This window comes from Huiozyma naganishii, chromosome 3, assembly GCF_000348985.1.
Source record: "Huiozyma naganishii CBS 8797 chromosome 3, complete genome".
Classification (NCBI taxonomy): Eukaryota; Fungi; Ascomycota; class Saccharomycetes; order Saccharomycetales; family Saccharomycetaceae; genus Huiozyma; species Huiozyma naganishii.
In genome coordinates, this window is record NC_035924.1 from 1,021,876 (window position 1) to 1,044,792 (window position 22,917).

Here is a 22,917-nt window from a genome sequence, read left to right on the forward strand (position 1 = left end):
GTTAAATCCAAGTGTATGGCCATTGCTCAAGGTTGCAACTGGTTATGGGGGTTCTTGATCTCTTTCTTCACTCCATTCATCACCGGTGCCATCAACTTCTACTACGGTTACGTTTTTATGGGCTGTCTATGTTTCTCGTTCTTCTACGTTTTCTTCTTCGTTCCAGAAACCAAGGGGTTGTCTCTAGAAGAGGTCAACACTATGTGGGAAGAAGGTACTTTGCCATGGAAGTCTCCAAACTGGGTCCCACCATCTCAAAGAAACGCTGACTACGACATTGACGCCATGAACCATGACGACAAGCCAATGTACAAGAGAATGTTCAGCAGAAAGTAATTCTGTTGTCGTCTCAAATTTTAATACACTAAATAATCTGATAATTATAGTAATGATGTTATTGAGAGCGAGGGAACATTAATGTTTTGTTCTTTCTCGTTCCAATAGTTTTTTACTGTCCATGTCCCTGATGCCAAACCAGCATTGGGCTTACTGTACCCCCCACGCTCTTAACAAAAAGTCTTCAAAAGCGTGGGGAACGGGGACAGTACCGCTATAACCAAGAGATAACGGGTTTCCAAGAGCAATAGATTGTGGGGAGCATGTAAACGAGCTGAAGTGGTGGGGGTGTCTCGTACTTGCACAAGGCGATTCTCTTACTTTCGCTGGTTGGACAGGTGTAGGGAGTGAAAATTTGTCCAAACCAAAAATCAAGAACAACAACAACAATCAAGGCAGCACAAGTAACGTATTTCCCAGCTAGTCCACTCCTTATTTCTAAATAAATCCGGTGGTGTTGGGAATCAGTATTCCGTATTAGGTGGCAAGACAAAACAAAATGATGGCGTCACCCACCAATCCACATGACAAGGGGGTAAGATACACGAACTAATTAATTCTGGGGATCGCGATGAAAGTCATCCCAAGTTTGTTTTTTTTATCCCGGGGTAAAGAATGTTGAGCTGTTGTTAAAAAAACTTTTTCTCCCAGTGTTACGTTACGCTTTCTTCCGGTAACTACAGCGGAGAACGCGCAGCTGGACAAACGCAGTAAAGAAAAGGACAAATCAAGTAATCAGCAGATATTTTCTTAGTTTGTGTGTTTGTTTCTCGACCCACAGAGGAGGGTACCACCAAGAAGTGTTGAACTTCTTGTACACCATCATCTGGACATTTGGGACATTCGGGGGGGGGGGATGATGCGCTGGAAAAGATAACTGTTGCCCCCCACTCTTTCTATTTGTTTTGCTGGCTGCCCTTTCTCGAAAGAGGAAACCAACCAACAACTTTCATGTGCATTCATCCGCACTGAAGGCTCCTGAAGGCTCACCCGAGACTCTTCCGTTCCTTTAACGGAAAAAACAAAATAAAACATCCGATTCCGTCGAGAGCGTTTCGGACGCACCGCAGGGACAAATTCACATTGTAATTTGGCCGGAAAAGTGCGGCGTGTTCTTCGAGAAACGGGCAAATCTCTTCTATTTTTCCGCTGGTGTGGACCAGTGGACAAGTATAGACAAATAAGCGCCCCACTTCGCAATTAAAAGGCTGTTAGTATGGGGGGGGGGACAAAACGGACAAATACGGTAACGGCGTATCTTAACGTCCGCAGACAACGGCCCGCATGACAGGTTGTTCCGCCGCCCTCCGTCCGCTCCTTTGTCTCGTAATGACACGGACAAATGGGGATTCTTTTACGCACGCTGCCGGGGCCCCGCTTGTCCCCGCTTGTCCGCCCCCACGCCGTTGCTGCGGGCCGCAATTGTTCCGTCAGAAACCGCCGCAGGGAGCTGGAAAAAGTGTTGGCACATAAGACAGGGCCTAGATTGTTCCACCCTGCATTTCTGGGGGGGGTTCTTCGCAGATGGACAAATATATGTTCCGCTCTCTCTCTATTTTTCCTTTTGCTGTGGATATACCTGAAAATGTCCGGATATACACTATATTCTTACTTCATTAGGCGATGCCAGGACCGTTAAAAAGCAAAAAGATCCGGGCGCCAAGAGAAGAGAGATCCGTAGGACTTGAGGGTTCAGAGCAGAAAGGAACAGGTCAGCAACAAGACGGAGACGGATGCAATAAGCGTGTGGCAAGTCAGCTCCTTGTTTTACTTTTATTTTGGTTAGTTCGTTCATGGATCCTACATTTAAAAGTCCTTCGAGTGCGGGGGGGAATTGATATAAATTGAGACGTGATAATCGTGTTTTAATTCCTTCTTTCTCTCTACTTTTCATTTCTTTCTTTCATGTTATATTATTACTATTCAGAATAAACCAACCAGTACAAAAAAGGTTTACCAAGTAAGCCTAGAAACAACTAACAATCAATAATGTCTGAGGCTGCAGAAGCTAATCATTTGCAGGCTACCGAATCTGCCTCGAACTCATTTGCCTCTACCACTTCCAACAAGGCTGACAGAGATGATTTGAAGGATGAATACAACGATGAGAACGTCGACAACCAGATCGAGATCCCGAAGAAACCAGGCTCCGCTTACGTCACCGTCTCTATCATGTGTATCATGATTGCCTTTGGTGGTTTCGTTTTCGGTTGGGATACTGGTACCATCTCCGGTTTCGTCGCACAGACTGACTTCATCAGAAGATTGGGTCAGAGACGTGCTGATGGAACTCACTACTTATCCAAGGTGAGAACAGGTTTAGTCGTCTCCATTTTCAACATCGGTTGTGCCATCGGTGGTATTATTTTGTCCAAGGCTGGTGACATGTACGGTCGTAAGAAGGGTCTGCTTATCGTGTTGGTCATCTACATTGCCGGTATTGTCATTCAAATCGCTACTATCAACAAATGGTATCAGTACTTCATTGGTAGAATTATCTCCGGTCTAGGTGTTGGTGGTATCTCTGTTTTGTCGCCTATGTTGATTTCCGAGGTGTCTCCAAAGCATTTGAGAGGTACTTTGGTGTCGTGTTTCCAATTGATGATCACGTTGGGTATCTTCTTGGGTTACTGTACGAACTACGGTACGAAGAAATACTCGAACTCCACCCAATGGAGAGTCCCACTGGGGTTGTGTTTTGCCTGGGCTCTATTCATGATCGGTGGTATGACTTTCGTTCCAGAATCTCCACGTTACCTATTGGAGAAGAACTTGGTCGAAGAGGCTAAGCACTCCATCTCCATCTCCAACAAGGTTTCCGTTGATGACCCAGCTGTTCAAGCCGAAATTGACACTCTAATGGCTGGTGTTGAAGCCGAAAGATTGGCTGGTACTGCTTCCTGGGGTGAATTGTTCTCCACCAAGAACAAGATTTTCCAACGTTTGCTAATGGGGTGTATGCTGCAATCGCTACAGCAATTGACAGGTGACAACTACTTCTTCTACTACGGTACCATCGTTTTCAAGGCTGTTGGTTTGGAAGATTCTTTTCAAACGTCTATTGTCATTGGTGTCGTCAACTTTGCCTCCACCTTTGTTGGTATCTACTTGGTCGAGAGATTCGGTCGTCGTAGATGTTTGCTATGGGGTGCTGGTACTATGACTGCCTGTATGGTTATCTATGCCTCTGTCGGTGTCACCAGATTGTACCCACACGGTAGGAAGCAACCATCATCCAAGGGTGCTGGTAACTGTATGATTTGTTTCACCTGTTTCTACATCTTCTGTTTCGCTACCACCTGGGCTCCAATTCCTTTCGTTGTTAACTCCGAGACTTTCCCATTGAGAGTTAAATCCAAGTGTATGGCCATTGCTCAAGGTTGCAACTGGTTATGGGGGTTCTTGATCTCTTTCTTCACTCCATTCATCACCGGTGCCATCAACTTCTACTACGGTTACGTTTTTATGGGCTGTCTATGTTTCTCGTTCTTCTACGTTTTCTTCTTCGTTCCAGAAACCAAGGGGTTGTCTCTAGAAGAGGTCAACACTATGTGGGAAGAAGGTACTTTGCCATGGAAGTCTCCAAACTGGGTCCCACCATCTCAAAGAAACGCTGACTACGACATTGACGCCATGAACCATGACGACAAGCCAATGTACAAGAGAATGTTCAGCAGAAAGTAATATCTTTAATTTATTCTCTAATGCTGTTATGATTTTTTTTCTATAACGTTATCTCAAGGTTCTCTAATAATTATTCTATAATTTAATAAATTTGTAATAGTCGAAAGCTCAAATCTTCTTAATCCTTAACATTTTGACTTGCCCAAGCTACATTTGAAAAAAAGAGTATATATCCAAGAAGGATAAGCAGTTTACCTGGATACTCACCATATTGCCCGCCTTGCGTCCTGGCCGTGACTCTTACCAGAAAAAAAAGAATTAATGAGTAAGATCTCAACATCCACGTGATAGTCTTCTTTTTTCAAAAATTTTTTTGTTATATAAAATTTATCATTAGAAGTCATCGAGGTTGACGTGTGAGTTGGTCCCTCAACGGAAGGACGTCATCGCAATGTCTAGCGCTAATATTGCCTCGCAATTAGAGAAATTATCGATTTCCAAGGTCCCCGCTTTGGAGGGATCATTCCCTGACTACAATGTCGTCGACGTGATGAGAAACTACATTGCTACTGAACTTTCCAAGATCTCTGGTGTCGACTCCTCCTTGATCTTCCCAGCTTTGGAATGGACGAATACCATGGACAGGGGTGATCTTTTGATTCCAATCCCAAGATTGAGAATTAAAGGCGCCAATCCCAAGGAATTGGCCGTCGAATGGGCTGAGAAATTTCCATTGGGAGAATTTTTGAGCAAAGTTGAAGCCAATGGTCCATTCTTGCAATTCTTCTTCAACCCACAACTTTTGATGAGTGTCGTTATCCCAGACGTTTTGACTAGAGAAGAACAATACGGTGCCTGCCCGCTAGTCGAAAATAAGAAAGTTATCGTCGAATTTTCTTCTCCAAATATTGCCAAACCTTTCCACGCTGGTCACTTGAGGTCCACTATTATCGGTGGCTTTTTGTCCAACCTATATGAAAAATTAGGTTGGGAAGTCACCAGAATGAACTATCTTGGTGACTGGGGTAAACAATTTGGTCTATTGGCCGTAGGTTTTGAAAGATACGGTAACGAGGAAGCCCTAGTCAAGGACCCAATCCATCATCTTTTTGACGTTTACGTCAAAATCAATAAGGACATTGAAGCTGAAGGTGATTCTTTACCCTTAGAAGAATCAACGAACGGTAAAGCCCGTGAATACTTTAAGAGAATGGAGGATGGGGACCCAGAAGCTTTGAAGATCTGGAAAAGATTCCGTGAATTCTCCATCGAGAAGTACATTGAGACGTACGCTAGATTGAACATCAACTACGATGTCTACTCTGGTGAATCGCAAGTTTCGAAGGAATCTATGCAGAAGGCACTAGATTTGTTTAAGGAGAAAGATCTAATGCACGAGGACAAAGGTGCTATGCTAATCGATTTGACTAAGTTCAACAAGAAACTAGGTAAGGCGATTGTCCAGAAATCTGACGGGACTACTTTGTACCTAACCAGAGATGTTGGTGCTGCGATGGACCGTTACGAAAAGTACAAGTTCGACAAGATGATCTACGTGATTGCCTCGCAGCAAGATCTACACACTGCCCAATTCTTCGAAATTTTGAAGCAGCTTGGTTTTGAATGGGCCAACAGTTTGCAACACGTTAACTTCGGTATGGTGCAGGGTATGTCCACCAGAAAGGGTACTGTTGTCTTTTTGGACAATATCTTGGAAGAGACCAAGGAAAAGATGCACGATGTCATGAAGAAAAACGAAGCAAAGTACGCACAGATCGACAACCCAGAAGAAGTTGCCGACCTTGTTGGTATATCCGCTGTTATGATCCAGGATATGCAAGGTAAGCGTATCAACAACTACGAGTTCAAGTGGGAGAGGATGTTGTCCTTTGAGGGTGATACAGGCCCATACTTACAGTACGCTCATTCCAGATTGAGATCCGTGGAGAGAAATGCTAAGGATATCACTCCAGAGGACCTACTAAAAGCGGACTTCTCCGCCTTAACGGAACCAGCTGCCGAATTGCTTGTCAGAATCTTGTCTCAATACCCAGACGTCTTGAGAAACGCCATCAAGACGCACGAACCAACAACGGTGGTCACGTACCTGTTCAAACTGACCCACCAAGTCTCTTCGTGTTACGATGTCTTGTGGGTTGCTGGTCAGACCAAAGAACTGGCCACCGCACGTTTGGCCCTGTACGCCGCCGCAAGACAAGTTTTGTACAACGGGATGCGTCTACTAGGTCTGACCCCAGTCGACAGAATGTAAGAAAAAAAAGGTTTTCTCCCCTCTCTGTCCCGCCAAGACGTTCAATAACGGCGGTCAAGTATCTATCACTTGTATAACTAATCTCAAAAGCACAACAGCATGTGCCATCCATTCGTACACCACGTCAAAAGTTCTTAATTTTTTGATGGAAAATTTTTTTTCTTGTTTTTGCGATGAGATGACACTCTGATGAGAGGTTTAAGACGTACATACTTCACTCTTCTGGTGCTGATAGTTGCAATAACACTACACAGAAACAAGACGGAGACATGGGTAAAGCCAAGAAGACTAGAAAGTTTGCGCTGGTAAAGCGCACACTGAACACGAAGAAAGACCAACGGCTCAATGCCAACAAGGACATGCAAACGAAGAAGGACGACCCGGAGTTGACCAGAAATATCCCACAAGTGTCGAGTGCGCTGTTTTTCCAGTACAACGAGGCCATCAAACCCCCCTACCAGGTGCTGATCGACACGAATTTCATAAATTTTTCTATCCAGAAAAAGATCGACATCGTGAGGGGCATGATGGACTGCCTGCTGGCCAAATGTAACCCGCTCATCACCGACTGTGTCATAGCTGAACTGGAAAAGCTGGGCCCCAAATACAGGATTGCACTGAAGTTGGCGAGAGACCCGCGGATCAAGAGACTGAGCTGCTCGCACAAAGGCACTTACGCAGATGACTGTCTCGTGAACAGAGTGTTGCAACATAAATGCTACATTGTGGCGACAAACGACGCGGGGCTCAAGCAAAGAGTAAGGAAAATACCAGGTATACCGCTGATGAGCGTTGGCGGACACGCCTACGTCATCGAAAAGTTGCCGGATGTATTCTAGCCTTGAGAATTGACTGACTGCATCGAAATAATGCATTGCAACCCAGAAGGACCCGTTTCTTCTCTCTCCTGCCAAAAAATATTACATATACCACTATATACCAACCCAACAACCTTCATGTACACTATTTTACAAAGTCTTACCTGCCCTGAGACAGACCAAAGCTTGCAATAAGAGGCGTCGTCATACGCTGTGTGTTCGATTTTGTGTCATTTTTTCCTTTCGACGGAAAAAAAGAGCCCTTTTAAGTAGTGGCCATATATTATAAGAGATGTCGTTCTTTTAAGCCCCCGTGCGTTACAGGGGTGCCAGCTAAGTTTGAACCTGTTGAAGAGATCCACACGAGGGAGAGTCTGTTTACCGGGTTTCTGTAGAGAGTGTGAGAGAGGGGGAGAGAGAGAGAAGTATACAGGGTTAGTAATTTAAAAGTTTTTTGCTTGCTTAAGGGGTGATATAGATCTGTATGTCTGGTATTTTGCAGAAGACTCTATCCGAGGTGCAGCCCGCCCTCCGGACCACGGGGATGGGGATCGGGAACACGCATCGGAGGATCAGCTTGAATTGGTTACCGGATAATAGCAAGAATCCGCTGGTAAAGAAGTACACAAGGAAGAAGAAGAAGCGGAGAAGACGGAGAAACAGCGAACAGAGAAGTTTCAGATCTCTGGCGGAAGATTTCGGCAGCAGCGTCCATGAGCCACATGCTTTCTTGGAAGAGATATGCGAGGAGGATGTGAACCCGCTGCATGGCGAACTTATTCCGCAAGACGGGGAGCTGAGCAGAACGATATCCTTGCCATCCAAGGTCTCGGAAACACCGGAGCTCTCACCCCCAAATATCGACTGGATCTTAGAAGAGCACGAGCGGAGGTACTCGTCGGTGCATAACTCGGACAGCGAGGATCACGAGTCACCGGAACCGTACCCCAACAGGGAAGTACGATATAACGATTTCATCAACAAGGTGCAAACACAAAAAATGTTGTACAGAAATGCGCCACAGCATTCACCAAGAAGGGCTTCGCTCATCTCAGTGACCAGCCATGGGACCGTACCGTCCATTTTCCAAGAGGGGCTGGACGAGGAATCTCTTTACGAACTGGCACACGCCGATGTCACTTTCAACTCAGAGGCGAAAGTGCTCGCTTCCTACTCGTTGCCGTTGATGTTCACTTTTTTACTGGAAGATATCTTCCCACTGGTGTGCTCTTTAACCGTTGGTCACCTGGGAAAAAATGAACTGGCAGCCGTTTCTTTGGCATCGATGACATCAAACATTACTTTGGGTTTTTTCGAAGGTATCGCAACTAGTTTGGATACGTTGTGTCCGCAGGCTTACGGTGCTGGCAGGTACCGTAGTGTCGGGGTCCATTTGCAACGATGCATCGCATTCTCCATGGTGGTGTACATTCCATTCGCCCTTTTCTGGTACTTTTCAGAACCGATCCTGTATTACTTGATCCCTGAGAAGGAGTTGATCAAGTTGACGTCCCAATTTTTGAGGGTGCTCATCTTCGGTGCACCTCCATACATCTTCTTCGAAAACTTGAAAAGGTACTTACAAGCACAGGGGATCTTTGACGCCGGTATCTATATTCTAACGATATGTGCCCCCATCAACATTCTGATGAGTTACACTCTTGTCTGGAACAAGTATATTGGGATTGGTTTCATCGGGTCCGCAGTGGCTGTAGTACTGAACTTTTGGTTGATGTTCACCTTGATGTTGCTCTACATCATCAAGTTCAACGGTCGGAAATGCTGGGGTGGCTTCTCAAAGAGAGCATTTACGCATTGGAGAGACTTGGCTCATTTGGCCGCATCCGGTGTGGTAATGCTGGAAGCAGAAGAGCTGTCTTATGAATTATTGACTTTGTTCAGTGCTTACTTCGGTACTGCTTACTTGGCGGCACAATCCGCAGTGTCTTCCATAGCTGCTTTGATCTATATGATTCCGTTTGCAATTGGGATCTCTGCTTCGACTAGAATTGCCAATTTTATTGGTGCAAAGAGAACAGATTTTGCGGGTATAGCCGCAAGGGTCGGTATCTCATTTTCGTTTATTGCAGGGTTCACAAATTGTTGTATCCTTGTGCTGGGAAGAAATTTTATCGCCAATATATTCTCCAAGGATGAACAAGTGAGGTTGCTGATCTCCCACATCCTCCCAGTGGTGGGGATAGTTCAGAATTTTGATTCATTGAACGCAGTTTCTGGTTCTTGCCTGAGAGGCCAAGGTATGCAACTGATTGGCAGCATTGTGAATTTTGTAGGGTACTATTTCTTTGGTATCCCACTGGCAATGGCGTTGAGTTGGTTCTTGGATTGGAAGCTGTACGGGTTGTGGATTGGTATCGGTTGCGGGATGCTCACAATCGGCACTTTGGAAGCGTATTTTGTGCTACATCCCAATTGGGAGAAGATTTTACACCACGCAGACTTGAGAAGAGCTGCCGACGAGGCCGATGTTTCGGATGATGAGGGATACGTATCCTCCTCCTCATCGTCATCTGGTTCGGAATCCGACGAGGGAGAACCTACGGAACGTTCACCCTTATTACCAACTTAGAGCCACCGGTATTTGTTCCTTGCACATTTTTTTTGTATGCGCCGCAGAGACTAAGTTAAAAGCAGAGGTATGCTTCATGATGTGTTGAACTTGGAGGGAAGTTCAATCACCGACATTAAATTGCATTATATACAAGATTTATATGTACTTCAATCCCTTTTCACAGAATATTATACTTACTTTTTTTGCCCACTATTTCTAAATGGCAACATCTTCCTCATTCAAAAGCCTGTGCCTGTTTCTGCTTTCTCAAATCCTTCCGCTTCTGTTCAAGAACCTTCTTCGAGTCTTTAATCAGAATCTTGTCACCGAAAAATTTGTACTCTTGCATGTATCTCCTATCCATGTTGAACTCATTGATTATGGCTGCATCGTTCAAGCCGAGCTTCTCCAGTGTCCAGTAGTAGCGCTCAGCATTATCCTTCTTCAGGTATTTTAGTATACCTTGTCGCTGCTGCACTAGTATTCTAAGAATTCTCGTGTTGGCGTTATCTTTTTTATGTTCTTGAACGTGGTGTGCCATATTTAGAATCCGTACAGTCAGACATGCAGCTTGCACTTCGCTGGACCCAGTGTCCCCCTCGAAACGCTGAAACTCTTCACGAGCCAGCTTCAATGCCAGCTTCGTTCTCTCTTTATTGCTCGAGTTTTTCATACTCAGTATTCTCATTATCGCCTCTCTCCTATTTTCTATAACGCTTATGTCCTCTCGGGGGAAGGTCTCCTCGTTGAACCCAGCAAGCCCAATCTGTTCTCTTTCAGTAGGTTCCACTGCAGCGAGCAGTTTATCCAACTCCGTAGTATTATACCCACGAGAAAGAACAGAGGGCTCCCGAATTTCCGCTATAATACGGTTTATGAAGGGAGTATCAGGTCTCCCAAAGACAGGGTCAACATTGTCCAGAACCATATGCAAACTAGCCTGTTTAGCCTCGTTCTTCTGTCTGCGTCTCTGCGACTTTATAAATTTCACCGCTTTGGAGCTTCCTACCACAGGTGAACTCCCGAAAAGCCTCCTGGCAACAAAAGTGTTATAACAGCACCTCACGGGCACCAATGATCTGCATTTGAGCATCGGGCGCATCTCAGATTCGTCGAGCTGCACCAACAGGGAACAAATAGCGTAAAGATGCTCGCACTGAGGGAACTGGGGCCTTTAACTTTGCAGCTTTTCGATGAAATATATTATAATATCGTCACTTTAAACGAATCGACTGAGTGCACCACAAGCGATGCAACGACTAACAACTCGATGAAATGCGGGAAGGAAGCTCTCGAATCCCCTGTAACGACATCTCGGACGGCGAGGATCTGGATGTGGCTCAATTTCATCTTGTGTCCAAAACTTGCAAGCTGGTAGGCTTGAACATGAGTAATAAAACACTTACCAAATTAAAAGAACAAGCATAAAGATAGTGTTTGGCTTCCCAAAAGTGATGTTCTCTTGTTTTTCCGTCTCTATCGCACAGATTCAGCTTCGTGTGTTCAAAATAATTTACAGTAACGCGCAATTCTCTAATATACTGTACCTGAGATAGTCAATACCGTAACGCTTCGGGCACTCTTGAGAAACAACCGAGTTAGTAAATATTAGTTTGGGCAAACTCGGTAAATGTCTAATACCTTTGTCATCGATGTACCTCATAACTGTGCTGAGATGGACCACTTTATCCATTTTCGTGAATATAAGATCGAACGGTCTGCCTATCGCCATCAAAGCTTCTATAATGTCATAGTCCGATTGTGCAAAACCTTGATTCCCAGAGATCAGCAGGTAACATCGCACCAACTCTTTTCGATTCTCCAGATAGTCCATTGTCATTGTTCCTTGTAAATCGGTGCTATTGTGGCCATACCCTGGCGTGTCTATAAGCCTGAACTTTTTACCGATGTTGAAACAGTTCAGCGTTTTGGTAAACCCGGCCTTCTTGGATGTCTTAGCTGCCTCCACCAGCCGTCTCTGCTTAAGCTGCGTAGTTAAACTGTTCAGAATAGTAGATTTCCCGGCGTTAGACCGTCCCAGAAAGACAACCTCGGGCAGCCCATTAATCAGCTCAAATGGCACTCCTGTTCTACCTTTGTACATTTTATTCTTGGAGGACTCCGGCAAAGCAATGCCAATCTCTTCTCGTTCAGCAACCTTCATTCTAGCTTTCTCACTTGGAATATCGGTGAACTGATTCACGCTCCATTCATACTTCGCATTGACAGTATTAAAGAAACGGTTACTTGAGGCCAGTTGAAGAGCTGTTGGTTTCACATACCCTTCATTCATTGAGTAGTTCAGACTAGCCCACTTTGGTCTCAACGAAGAGCGTGTAACATCCTTCTTCTTACTGCCACCAGATTTGGATGGGTTGGCGAGTTCACCCAAGTTGACCTCATTTTCTACCGATGAGGTCTTCACTGCCGGGGCGCTCGAGTTCAAGACCACCTCTTTGAGTTTAAACAAATCGTAGCCGTGACAAGCAGCACTGTAACTCAATGCTCTGTTGCCAGACAAAATTACTCGCCTCATCACACCAAGAGACGTTAGTGGAGTGTGCCCTCTTTCACCCGTCAATAAATCTAGTGATGTAATTGAATGCTATTATTACAACTTTATACATGAAATATGTCCTTTAAATAAGCTGACCCAAACTAGGATTATGGATCTTTCCGGTACCATAAAAGGTAGTTTCAACGTAGTCGGACATGCAAATATAGTAACTCCGAAGCTACGGGCAACTGCACTTTCAATAATAGTAGCCGTTAGCAATTAGTTTAATCATGTATTCTTCCACATGATTGGTACCTTCGTACTCATCTGTTTCACCAGAAGCCAGCGTCTTATTAGGATCCTCGCTGAAATCCTCATTATCCAAATCTGCCTCTTGCATGGCCAAATTGGCGGCGCGGACATCGTCTGCGTCTTCTGCCTGCGCAAGTAAGCTTTCCAGTTTCCTAGGATTTGTGGTTGCATCTGATGATTCTCCCAGTAGCGGCTTTTCTTCAATAGGAATCGCTTTCGTTACCTCCTCACCAAATAAGTCTCTCACAGACATTTTGCTAAAATAATCTGTGGTGAAGTCACCTTTCTGGATGACTAGGTTATCCAGTTCCCGCTTTTGGTTGGCCTTTTTTAAAATATTGCTCTCAATAGTGTGCTCACTGACCAACCGATAGATGTGGACGTCTCGTGTTTGGCCAATTCTGTGACAACGATCCTGACACTGCTTATCCATAGCAGGGTTCCAATCAGAATCATAGAATATGACAGTGTCTGCCCCTGTCAAATTAATCCCCAGCCCACCAGATCTACTGGACAGAATGAAAACTGTGATACGAGGATCACTATTAAACCGTTCAGTCAGAATCTGTCTGTCTTCAACCTTAGTGGCACCATCCAACCTCATATACAGGTAACCATGGTAGTTGAGGAATTGTTCCAAGACATCGAGGACTTTGGTCATTTGAGTAAAAATCAAAGCTCTATGGCCATTGTCCTTTAATTGTTGTAACAAAATAGCCAGCTTTTGCAATTTACCACAGTCATATTGAAGAAGCGATTTGTCGGGAAAGGCAATGGTTAGCTTCGTTTGTAACTGATGAAGAGGGTTAGGAGTGTGGTGTAATGCTACTTTCATATTGTTCCTTTGATTTTCAGTTAGGTAACTGTTATCGTCAATGCCTAATGCTAGAGGTCTTACATCCAAAGCAACCGCCTTGGGTGTTAAAACAGCAAAATCATTGATAATGTGCTTTTGAGATAATACTTTTGTTTGTAACGGTTCAATCAGAGGATGAAGCAATTCGTTCTCATCAAGTGGTTCAATAACAGAAAGCAACTTTCTCAAATTGTCCCCGTAACGGGGTCTTCTTGACGATCTCAAATCGTTGATATATTTATCAAATTCTAAAGATTCGATAGTATCTTGGGTATTCTGCCGACTGATTTGCTGGTAAAACTTTTCTGCATCCTGTAGAAACACAGGAGAATCCTTTGCTTTATCGTAATCATGCATGTATTCGTTCTTCCTCAAAATGTTTACTTCTTTCTGGAACTGTTCGATACATTTCAATCTCGAGATGCTATTCCAGTCGTATGTCGCAAACGCTTCTTCGTTCCGGGAAAATACTAGATTCAGGTTTTCTAAATCTAGCCTGTCAGGATTGGTTTTGTCTATCAAGTGGAATTTGGAGTTTGTGGCTTTTAACGTTGCTGCGTATTTTGAAAGCACTGATGGCCCACAATCAAAAGAAGTCAAAATAGGTCTCACCTCAAATAAATCAGGGTGATTACAAACCTTTCTCAACTGCATCAAACAGTTAACAATGGTCATGAAGTTACCACTAGCCAAATTAGCCTTGGTTTGAGACCGGGACATGAAATCATCATAAAGGTACCTCTGACGCTTGGACAGTCTGCAAAACACAATATGTTCGTACTTCCCGGGCATTTGCTTTTCTACATCGGCCTTTAATCTTCTCAACAAATACGGACGTAACACCTGATGCAGTTTATCCACCGTTTTCTTGGTTTCCTCGTCCTGTTCATAGCCTCCACCTGTTTCAATAATCTTGTCAACGGGACGTCCAAACCATTGTTGGAAAGCGTCCAGGTCCGCAAAACCCGACACTTTTTTACCTCCTACAACTGTCTGTGGCATTAGGAAATATAGAAGTGACCATAATTCTGCCAAGTTGTTCTGCAGTGGAGTACCTGTCAACAGCAATCTTCTCCTCGTGTTAAAATTGAGTAAAGCTTGCCACCTCGTGGATCTAAAATTTTTGATATTGTGAGCTTCATCCAAAACCATATACTCCCATCTTTTCCTTTTGAAGGAATGTTGATCTTGCACAATTAGTTGGTAGGAGACAATGCACACATGGAATGCGTTAAGTTTATTCCAACCTTTTCTTTTTTCTTTACGCTGTTGGGGAGACCCATAATATGTCAACACCTTCAGCCCTGGAGCAAATCTTTTGAACTCCATCTCCCAGTTCAACAAGACAGATGTGGGAACCACAATGAGGTGCGGCCCCCAATTATGCTTTTCACATGCTAAATAAGCAAGCAACGAGATAGTTTGAATGGTTTTACCTAGACCCATTTCGTCAGCTAAAATACCGTTCGTATCGTTGTTATACAGAGATGCCAGCCAATTTAACCCTTGCTTTTGGTACGTTCTTAAAGTACCTCTCAATAGTGGGGGTACGGGGACATCAACGACACTCAACTGCTCAGCTTCGGTTAGTTTCTTGTCTATCTCGTTCGTTACATCTTCGACTTTTTCTGCTTCTTCCGAAGGTGATTCTGGCGAGGAGAGTTTTTGTTTATTTGGGTCCGCGTATTCTGCAACATAAGACTCTTTCTTCGAAATAGACGGAACAGCAGAGGACTCATTAGTGGAATCATCTTTCTCCACGGTGTCTAAAATAAACTCTTGACTGTCGTCCAGCGAGTTCATTTCATCACCAGATTCTTGGGCAAAAAGAGCCCCCAATCCCACATGTTCTGTAGAAAGTTTACCTGAATCTGCATCGTCTGTTCCGCTACCACCTTCCAATTCTTCCTCCTCAGAAGACGATACATCCTCGTCAGTCATTACCGAAGACGCATCGTCGCTGAGGTCGCTAAGTACATCGTCTTGGGTTCCAGCGCCGTATTTCTGGCGTAGTTGCTCTACTGAGAGTTTATCATCACCGTATTCATCATCAGTTCCTTTCTGTGAGTTATTTTTGTGAACTGTCTTATCTGTGTCATCTTCATCTTCATCCAATGAGGAGCTTGACAAATTGTCGCTTTCACCTCCACTTGAGGTCACAGAAGACATAGAAGTGACCGAATTGCTCCTTGTATTATTGGTTGTCATGCCAACAGAAGCCTCAATATCGCTCCTAGCATCGCCGTTCTGATGTAGCTGTGCACCCAACAGTTGTGTACTCTGTTCCAGAATCTTGGACAGGTGTTTTTTGCCCTGTATTCTCTTCAATTGATCCTCCTCGTCTTTCTTCAAAACACGATACGCTTTTTCGGCAACGTTCCATCTTTTCTTCACAGCCTGTGTGATTATCCTTCCAATACCCTTGAGTTGTCTTTCCTGTTCCTTCAACTTCCTCTCATCTGCGCTTGCAATGTGTTTGAAATGTTGTTCGATCATCTGAGAGACCCTTTTCGCCCTTGCGATCCTGGCTCTTTTATTGTTTTGAAACAGTCGGCCCTGATATATACCTTGGTTCAGAAGGTACTCAAAATGTGGCTTTCTATCCTGTTCTTTGTAGATGTAAGTGATTGCGTCCGGCTTTATTACCTGTGGAAGACTAGCATCTTTTATCGTTACCGGCTGGATGGTGTTTGAATCCGGGTCGTACCTTAAAACACCGCCAGCCAACCCTTGTTTCATCACTGATACAGTGTGTTTCTGCTCTTTGACAAATGCTTCAAATTCCTCCGGGGACATATCGTCCTCCAGTAATCTGAACGACTGCAAAAACTGGTTTAGATCCGGAAACTGTGGGTGTACTACATTTTCTGGGTTTGTGATAGTCTGTTTCGGTGGGTTGACGTACAGGTGGACCCTGAATTTACTCTTTTTGACTCGCCGCCTCTTCGATGGCAGTTCCTCCTCCGAAGATGGTGTGAAGTAGTAGCTCTCTGAATCGTCTCCTGTTTCTGCGGATCCCAGGATGATTCCCTCATCTTGGCCCACTTGAGGCACAGTCTCCTGTGGTGGCGTCACAAGTTCCTGCTTCACCTCTCTCTGCTGCGTTTGCCTGCTGCTTGACGTGTGCAATTTGCCATTCTCAACCCGCTTTGAGCTTTTCTTAGGTGCCGAGTGCGTTAGCCGTCTCTTCAGCGTGTTCGCCGCGGGGGCCTCCCTCTTCCCGGATCCCGACAGGGACAATCTCTGTGCTAGCTGCTCGTACCTCTCCTGCACCAACGGTCTCAACTTCGCAAGCTTGGCCGTCACACCACCTGCACTGCTGTCCCGCACGGTGTCATCACTGTCCTTCGCCGTACTCGACGCACGCAGCTGCCGTCTTCTCCTCGGAGTCGTATTACTGTCTAGTCCATTTTGCGATCCTGCGGCGCCATCTTCTGGTAACCCGTCAGCTACGGCGTCATCCAGTGCCAAATTCGTCTGTCTCAGAAACACACCAAAACTGTCAGAACTCTCGTGGGAGTTCCCTGGGTCAAAGTCCACCAACGATATATACTCTTTCAGATGGAACAGCTCGTTAGTCAGGAGATCGTACTCGAACTTCTTCTGGACGACAACCTCCTCACCGTGTTGTTCCGCATCGCTCTTACCTGACATATGGCGAGAACTGGAAGCGAGGTAAAGCAGGGCGTGTCGAAAGTAAGAACGCCTTGATATTGAATGCTATATGCCCAACCGTAGATTGAATACAGTGGTTCTTTGTCTCAGAGCTTGTACAAATGTTTCAACGTTTGCAGTTGCCCCCGGACACAATATTACCTAAATAATCGCCTAAAATTCCGTTAAAACTCTATAATGGCAGTACGACTGCAATCCTCACAATCCCAGTAACACGATACCGCTATTCAAAATGCACCAGCGGTGTTCTACAGGTCCGTTTCCTGCCAAAGTTTCCCCAATTTGAGCAACACAAGCGCAGGGGAAAACGTTTGAAATCTCAAAGAAGTTTTTTTTCTTTTTTTTCGAAACCAAAAAAAAAATATTGAAAAAAAATAACGGTTACCCGGTTTTGGATTCGGATCCGAATTCGGCGCCGATGATGAGTTCGATGCTGTGGGCGCTCTTCCCGCAGTCGCCGCCGTCGCTGATCAGCGGTGGCAGTTGCCGCTGGATGTTGGGGAGGTACTGCTCTGCAAAAAGGGCACGGCGGGTCGCCAGGTCCTGGTTTGCGAGTGCCGGGTCCTGGCCTGCGACCGATGGATCTTGCGACTTGAGAGAACGAACGAACAGTTTCAACTGTGCGTACGGTTGCGGGGTCTCCGGGATGAGGTACTTGTTACTTTGCTTGGGACCTTCTTCTGACAGTGTAGGGTCCGTGCAACCGTACTCGATGAGTTTGTACAGGCAGTCGAGGTGAGTCTTTATGTTTTTGGAGTCACGTTTCCTCGTCTGCAAGCTGCCCGAGGTCTGATTCGCGCCGATCTTGTCATTCCAGCCGAGCACGGTCAAGTTCCCGTTCAGCAGTTTCGTCCATGCGTGCTTCACGATCTCATGCGAGCTGAATTGCAACAACGCAAGCAGGAACCGTGTCGAGTCGCATTGGATCCGCGGGACGATGTGCGTCATTGACATGCTTATGTACAGCACGAATACGTTGCAGTGCAACTGCAGCACTTGCTCGTCATGCAGTCCAATCTCCTCAATGAGTTCCAGCAGGGAATCCCGTACGGATTTGATGTTGTCACAGATCAGAGGAATGCTCTGCTTCAACAGCGGCGTCATGATCTTGCTCCTAATAATCTTCGGCACGCACTTGATGAAATGCTGCAACGTCTCCTTCCTAACAGTCTCGTTGTGGTGTCTTAAGAGCGGGAGCCGCTTTATGAGGTCGTCGCTGTGGTGATCCAAATGCTGATTCCTGATCGTAATCGTTCGCGCGACGTACGAGGTGTCTGTCACGTTGCTCGGCTTCGGAGCGGTCTTCCCGACTTTCAACTTCTTCTTCAAGAAATCCTTCTTCTTTTGCTTCTGCTTCCTTGATTTAGTCATATTATTTTCTTTGGCTACACACACTCAATGCAAATCAACGATCAGTCAGTAACGCTGTATCAAGTGAATGGGTTCCACTGTTTCACACTTAAGAAGACTCTTGTCAATTGAACTTTTGCGATGAGCTCTGGAAAATTTTATTCTTTTGGTGTAAAAGGAAAATGAACAGCAGAAATTTTTAGGTACCAACGCCCCAGCGTGACAGCACGGCACAGAGAGCAACGAAACATGAGTTCCAGGGCATTGAGAAAGTTGCAGAATGACGACGATTTGCTAGCTTCCATTCTGGCAAAATCTGCGCCTCCCAATGGCGATTCTGAGGACCACCAACCAACGATACAAAATCCCAAGAAGCAAAACTTCTTCGCACTAATGAATGATGAAGAAGGCGAAGACGATAATGATGATGGCGTTGGATCGGAAGAGGAATCTAATTTTGCAGAACCGGTGAAAGTCACAGTTCAGACAAAGTCCGCAAAGAAGGCCAACAAGAAAAGAAAGCAGAAGAAGAAGAACCAAGCTGTAAAAGGCAACCACGTACAAGAAAACGACGAGAACGAGAATGACGACGACGATTCTGATTTTGAGAGACTCATCTTGAAGTTCCAGAAGAAGGACATTGCGCAGTCGAGGAGTAGGACGTTTGATGGGAGCGACGAATATTTTACTGCCTCAGAATCAGAAAATGAGGACAACACAAGGGAGGCGGACGCTTCAGATATAATCACCCGAAAATGGAAGTACGACAACGCATTTACCAAATTCCCAATAAAGAGCCTGCACAAATACAAGAACCTGTTCAACACCGACTTTAAGAAATTGGATCCGCACACTGAGTTCAAATTGCTGTTTGATGACATCTCTGCAGAATCATTAGAAGACATCGACTCTATGTCGTCCACAGCAATCTCACCACAGTACCTAAAACAAATTCAAAGAATGAAAAGAATTGTTAGGAACTGGGGAGGGAAAGATCATCGCAGCGTACCAAATGGCCCTGGTGGTAGTGTCCACCGTTTACAGTTCACCAAAGTTAGAAACGACTGGTTGCCAACTCCAAGAGGGGAACTTTCCATGAAGATGCTCTCTCAGGAAGACGTTTTAGACTGGCAATTGTGGCAACGTCCCACAGACTGGAAGGACGTCATCATGGAGGACGTGAAGCGCTGGCAGAAATACGTCACTTTCTACAAATTCGAACCCCTGAATACGGATTTGAACAAGAAGGCAATGACGGAATTCTACCTCAACGTTATTGCGAACCCAGACCATGAAGCATTAGTAAATTTAGTTGCTTCCCAGTTCCCTTACTTTGTTCCAGGTCTTCTACAAGTTGCATTGATTACTGTGAGACAGGGGGATAGGTCGAACACCAACGGACTCTTGCAAAGAGCCTTATTTGTATTTGACCGTGCTTTGAAAGCGACTTTGTCATTTGATTCTTTATCCTGCCAGCTTCCCTACATCTATTTTTACAACAGACAATTCTACCTGACCATCTTCCGCTACATCTTAACGCTTAGCCAGAGAGGTGCAATGGCAACAGCTAGCGAATGGTGCAAAGTCTTATGGTCATTGAGTCCATTGGAGGATCCACTAGGGTGCAGGTACTTCATAGATCATTACTTGTTGCTCAGCAATGATTATCAAACCATGATCAGCATGTCCACATCTGCATTGATGAATTGGTACAAGGAATGGTACACTTTAGGGTTTTCATTGGGTACCGTGTTAAGTTATTTGAGAATCGAGGATTTCGACAAAGCTAAGTTGGAGCTACAAAAATGTTTTAACCATCACTTCTTATCACTATGTGAGATATACTTGGAAAAACTTGCTGGCGAGCCCTCATTGGTGTCCAAAATAAAGACCGATTACGATACTGAGGATAGAAGCCAGGTTATCATCCTAAAGTCCTATATGACAAGATTCTCGCAATTGTGGAGCAAAACTGAGGATATCACTTTTTTGCGGTCTGAATTAACCAAGCTTCTTGAAGCGTACAAGAGGGGCGAGATCAATCTGGGAACTGAGAACAAGGCAAACTGCGATGATGGTTTTGATGAACTCGATAACCCCTTCTTCATCGAGGACATTCCAATCAACTTACTAAGATTTGTCATTTTGTCAGAAGAGTCCTCAGTAATGGGCTCGATTCCTACAAACATCTGGTCGGACTATGAGGTGTTTGAGTTTGATGTATTAACGCCAACAGCTACTACGAAGGAGTCCCTTGATGTTCTGGAAAACGTCAAGACATTCATCAATGACAAAGACCTGCTGGAGTCACAGGCTGCTATGATACAAGATGAAGATATCCTGAACCAAATTAGACAGCTCTCCTTGAACCAGTACATTCAGCAACACGAAACTCCGCACGAGGAACAACACTAATTGACGAAATGTCAAGTGCATGTCTTCAAATATATACGCATATATGGTTACATTAAAGATATATTGTCCCTTATAGTAGTTACAGTGTCTACACAAATAGCAGTGTCATTCACACGGACCTGTTAATTCTTAACATCATGATCGACCGTCGTGCTTTGTTTAGTGTTGTCCCTAAACTTTTTTTGATATTTCGATCTCTTCTCCTTTGACGGATCGTATTTCTTTATATGTGGCGTCTTCATAACCTTTCCCTTTCTTGTAAACGTTGAAGAAGGTACCATGTTACGGAATTGTTTCCTTCTTATGAACTGTGCTGTTTTCTCCATGTGTAGTGGAGTTGTAGAACCATTGCCCATATAGAGCGAATGACCCCACATAGCTGGATCTGCAGAATGGTAAGCGGACCCATATGGATTGATGACGTTTGAAGAGTGTGGCGTTTGGATGATTTGCATATGGGATGGTTGTTGCTGCAAGAAAGCTTTCCAATCGCTGATTTCTTGTGGAGTGTAGATGGCATCACACCCGGGGAAGATTGGAGTACCAGTGGATGCATTTGCAGCTCGAGGTTCTATTGTTTGCGCCATTATATCACCAGGGTGTCTGGACGGCATAATATTGATGCAAGGGTTATATGAAAGCTGCTGCTGATATCCGTATGGTATCCTTTGTTGTGGCAACATATTAAGTCCCGATAAGTTTGATAGTTCTTCGCTATCAGGAAGCGATTGATTTATATTACTGTCCATGTAAGGCATTACTAATGACGTGGCAGACGTTGGATACGCTTTAGATTTTTTCGTTTTCGGAATGTGCAAGAACGGGTTTTGATAACTTTCATTAATCTCTGCTGTGCTTATCAGCCCAACACCGTTGGTGTTCGGATTACTCATCTGGCTATTCATTAAATCCGGATATTCTATGTCAATGGGAAAGTAGTCCAAAGGGAAAGCGTCATCATCCACTTCCTTGTCGAGCTCAGGTAAACCCACTCTATCAGAACTGAGAGATTGGCCTAGCTTCACTGGTGTCACCATAGATTGATAAGGATCGAGATTCAACGATGCCGTTGGGGGAATATCTAGAACCGTCTTGTCGTGCAGTATTGGTACATCCTCTGTCTCCAGTATCTGTATTGACGTGGGTGCTGAGGAGTTGAATGCAGGTGTCAAAGGAACGCTTGACTCCGTTACGTCGTCATCGACATTGATTTTCATGCAGTCTAAAATAGACGGTTCTTCCTTCAATTCAGGTTCATCATCCATAGCGTCGAGTTCGTCCGGCAATCTCATTTGCTTGATATGCTTCTGCAACTGTTCGGACAGAGACGTCCCCAGTTTGATATTGTACTGGAAAGACAGCGCTGGTTCCGAAAGTGCTCTGGTAGTGGATTGCTGGTCTAACGTCTCTCTCTTCAGGTCCCTTTCTAGCGCGTCTCTGAACAGCTTATCGTAAGGAACGCTAAACCAGAAGAAGACTTTTTGCTTCTTTTGCGTCTTGAGACAAGAGTTTCTAAACAAAAATGCGAGGAAGTCAGACTTAGGTTGCTCCAGCGTAGCATCAATCCCGCATTTCAGGTTTCGAAGGTCTGAAAATATACCTTCTTCGAATTTCTTCTTCTGAATGATGGCTCTCCCGAACTTTTGCATCCTGTAAACGCAGCATTTGACAATATCTGTCCCTGTCACATAGTAGACGTTATTCCAAAAGACGCACGACACGAAACCCTGTTCATTGTTCAGGTAATATCGTCTTATAATCTGGTTCTCTTGCCAGTTCGCTGGCGCCGAGGACAAAAAATACTTCAGGTCATCGATGAGCCTAAGTGACTCCTCCACCTCCTCTGGTGTGCTTCTCTGTAGAGATTCATGGCTGTCGTTATAGTCCTCCTTCAAGATTGTTTCCATTCTGTTGTTCATGGAATCCATGACGCCACTAGCCCAATATTAAATCAAACAATTGTGCACTTAACACGCTCACCCACCCGATCGCTACCGCTCTGTCACAATAGTAAAGCAATTGAAGAGTCTTCTCTTCATAAATAAGTACAGTAAGAATGAAAAAAATGAAAGAATGTGTCCAGTCAGAGATGGTACTTGAACCACAAGGAACGGTTTCAAAATTTTGTAACCAAGTTCCTCTACCAATTGTTTGGGAGTTGTTTTGTGTTTATATTAGCTGCGTGAAACA

General features: G+C 44.7%; 11 protein-coding genes across 11 annotated transcripts in view; 6 read left to right on the forward strand and 5 right to left on the reverse strand.

Annotated features, from left to right (window-relative positions):
* Positions 1-336, forward strand: part of KNAG0C05230 (uncharacterized protein) — a gene marked incomplete at both ends in the record, with an annotated part of 1,137 nt that extends 801 nt beyond the window's left edge. Inside the window, one exon of the mRNA XM_022607254.1 lies at positions 1-336. This exon is cut by the window's left edge and continues 801 nt beyond it. Within this exon, the coding sequence (XP_022463868.1) occupies positions 1-336 (336 nt within the window).
* A 1,989-nt stretch (positions 337-2,325) lies between these two features.
* KNAG0C05250 (sugar porter family MFS transporter) lies at positions 2,326-4,020 on the forward strand (the record flags this gene model as incomplete). Its single annotated transcript, XM_022607255.1, has 1 exon — positions 2,326-4,020. One exon carries the CDS (start codon positions 2,326-2,328, stop codon positions 4,018-4,020), a length of 1,695 nt encoding a protein of 564 aa, XP_022463869.1.
* Positions 4,021-4,411: 391 nt separating this feature from the next.
* On the forward strand, positions 4,412-6,232 carry KNAG0C05260 (arginine--tRNA ligase; the record flags this gene model as incomplete). The annotated part of the gene is made up of 1 exon (XM_022607256.1): positions 4,412-6,232. One exon carries the CDS (start codon positions 4,412-4,414, stop codon positions 6,230-6,232), a length of 1,821 nt encoding a protein of 606 aa, XP_022463870.1.
* A 269-nt stretch (positions 6,233-6,501) lies between these two features.
* Positions 6,502-7,071, forward strand: FCF1 (rRNA-processing protein FCF1; the record flags this gene model as incomplete). Its single annotated transcript, XM_022607257.1, has 1 exon — positions 6,502-7,071. The coding sequence occupies one exon, from the start codon at positions 6,502-6,504 to the stop codon at positions 7,069-7,071; it is 570 nt and encodes a 189-aa protein (XP_022463871.1).
* Positions 7,072-7,534: 463 nt separating this feature from the next.
* KNAG0C05280 (uncharacterized protein) lies at positions 7,535-9,640 on the forward strand (the record flags this gene model as incomplete). The annotated part of the gene is made up of 1 exon (XM_022607258.1): positions 7,535-9,640. The coding sequence occupies one exon, from the start codon at positions 7,535-7,537 to the stop codon at positions 9,638-9,640; it is 2,106 nt and encodes a 701-aa protein (XP_022463872.1).
* Positions 9,641-9,857: 217 nt separating this feature from the next.
* MRPS28 (mitochondrial 37S ribosomal protein uS15m) lies at positions 9,858-10,724 on the reverse strand (the record flags this gene model as incomplete). The annotated part of the gene is made up of 1 exon (XM_022607259.1): positions 9,858-10,724. The coding sequence occupies one exon, from the start codon at positions 10,722-10,724 to the stop codon at positions 9,858-9,860; it is 867 nt and encodes a 288-aa protein (XP_022463873.1).
* A 411-nt stretch (positions 10,725-11,135) lies between these two features.
* MRX8 (translation initiation/elongation factor MRX8) lies at positions 11,136-12,158 on the reverse strand (the record flags this gene model as incomplete). The annotated part of the gene is made up of 1 exon (XM_022607260.1): positions 11,136-12,158. One exon carries the CDS (start codon positions 12,156-12,158, stop codon positions 11,136-11,138), a length of 1,023 nt encoding a protein of 340 aa, XP_022463874.1.
* Positions 12,159-12,375: 217 nt separating this feature from the next.
* Positions 12,376-16,941, reverse strand: SWR1 (chromatin-remodeling protein SWR1; the record flags this gene model as incomplete). Its single annotated transcript, XM_022607261.1, has 1 exon — positions 12,376-16,941. One exon carries the CDS (start codon positions 16,939-16,941, stop codon positions 12,376-12,378), a length of 4,566 nt encoding a protein of 1,521 aa, XP_022463875.1.
* A 402-nt stretch (positions 16,942-17,343) lies between these two features.
* Positions 17,344-18,333, reverse strand: IPI1 (Ipi1p; the record flags this gene model as incomplete). The annotated part of the gene is made up of 1 exon (XM_022607262.1): positions 17,344-18,333. One exon carries the CDS (start codon positions 18,331-18,333, stop codon positions 17,344-17,346), a length of 990 nt encoding a protein of 329 aa, XP_022463876.1.
* A 228-nt stretch (positions 18,334-18,561) lies between these two features.
* Positions 18,562-20,727, forward strand: RQC1 (Rqc1p; the record flags this gene model as incomplete). Its single annotated transcript, XM_022607264.1, has 1 exon — positions 18,562-20,727. One exon carries the CDS (start codon positions 18,562-18,564, stop codon positions 20,725-20,727), a length of 2,166 nt encoding a protein of 721 aa, XP_022463877.1.
* A 122-nt stretch (positions 20,728-20,849) lies between these two features.
* On the reverse strand, positions 20,850-22,655 carry KNAG0C05340 (STE domain-containing protein; the record flags this gene model as incomplete). Its single annotated transcript, XM_022607265.1, has 1 exon — positions 20,850-22,655. One exon carries the CDS (start codon positions 22,653-22,655, stop codon positions 20,850-20,852), a length of 1,806 nt encoding a protein of 601 aa, XP_022463878.1.
* Positions 22,656-22,917: the final 262 nt, after the last annotated feature.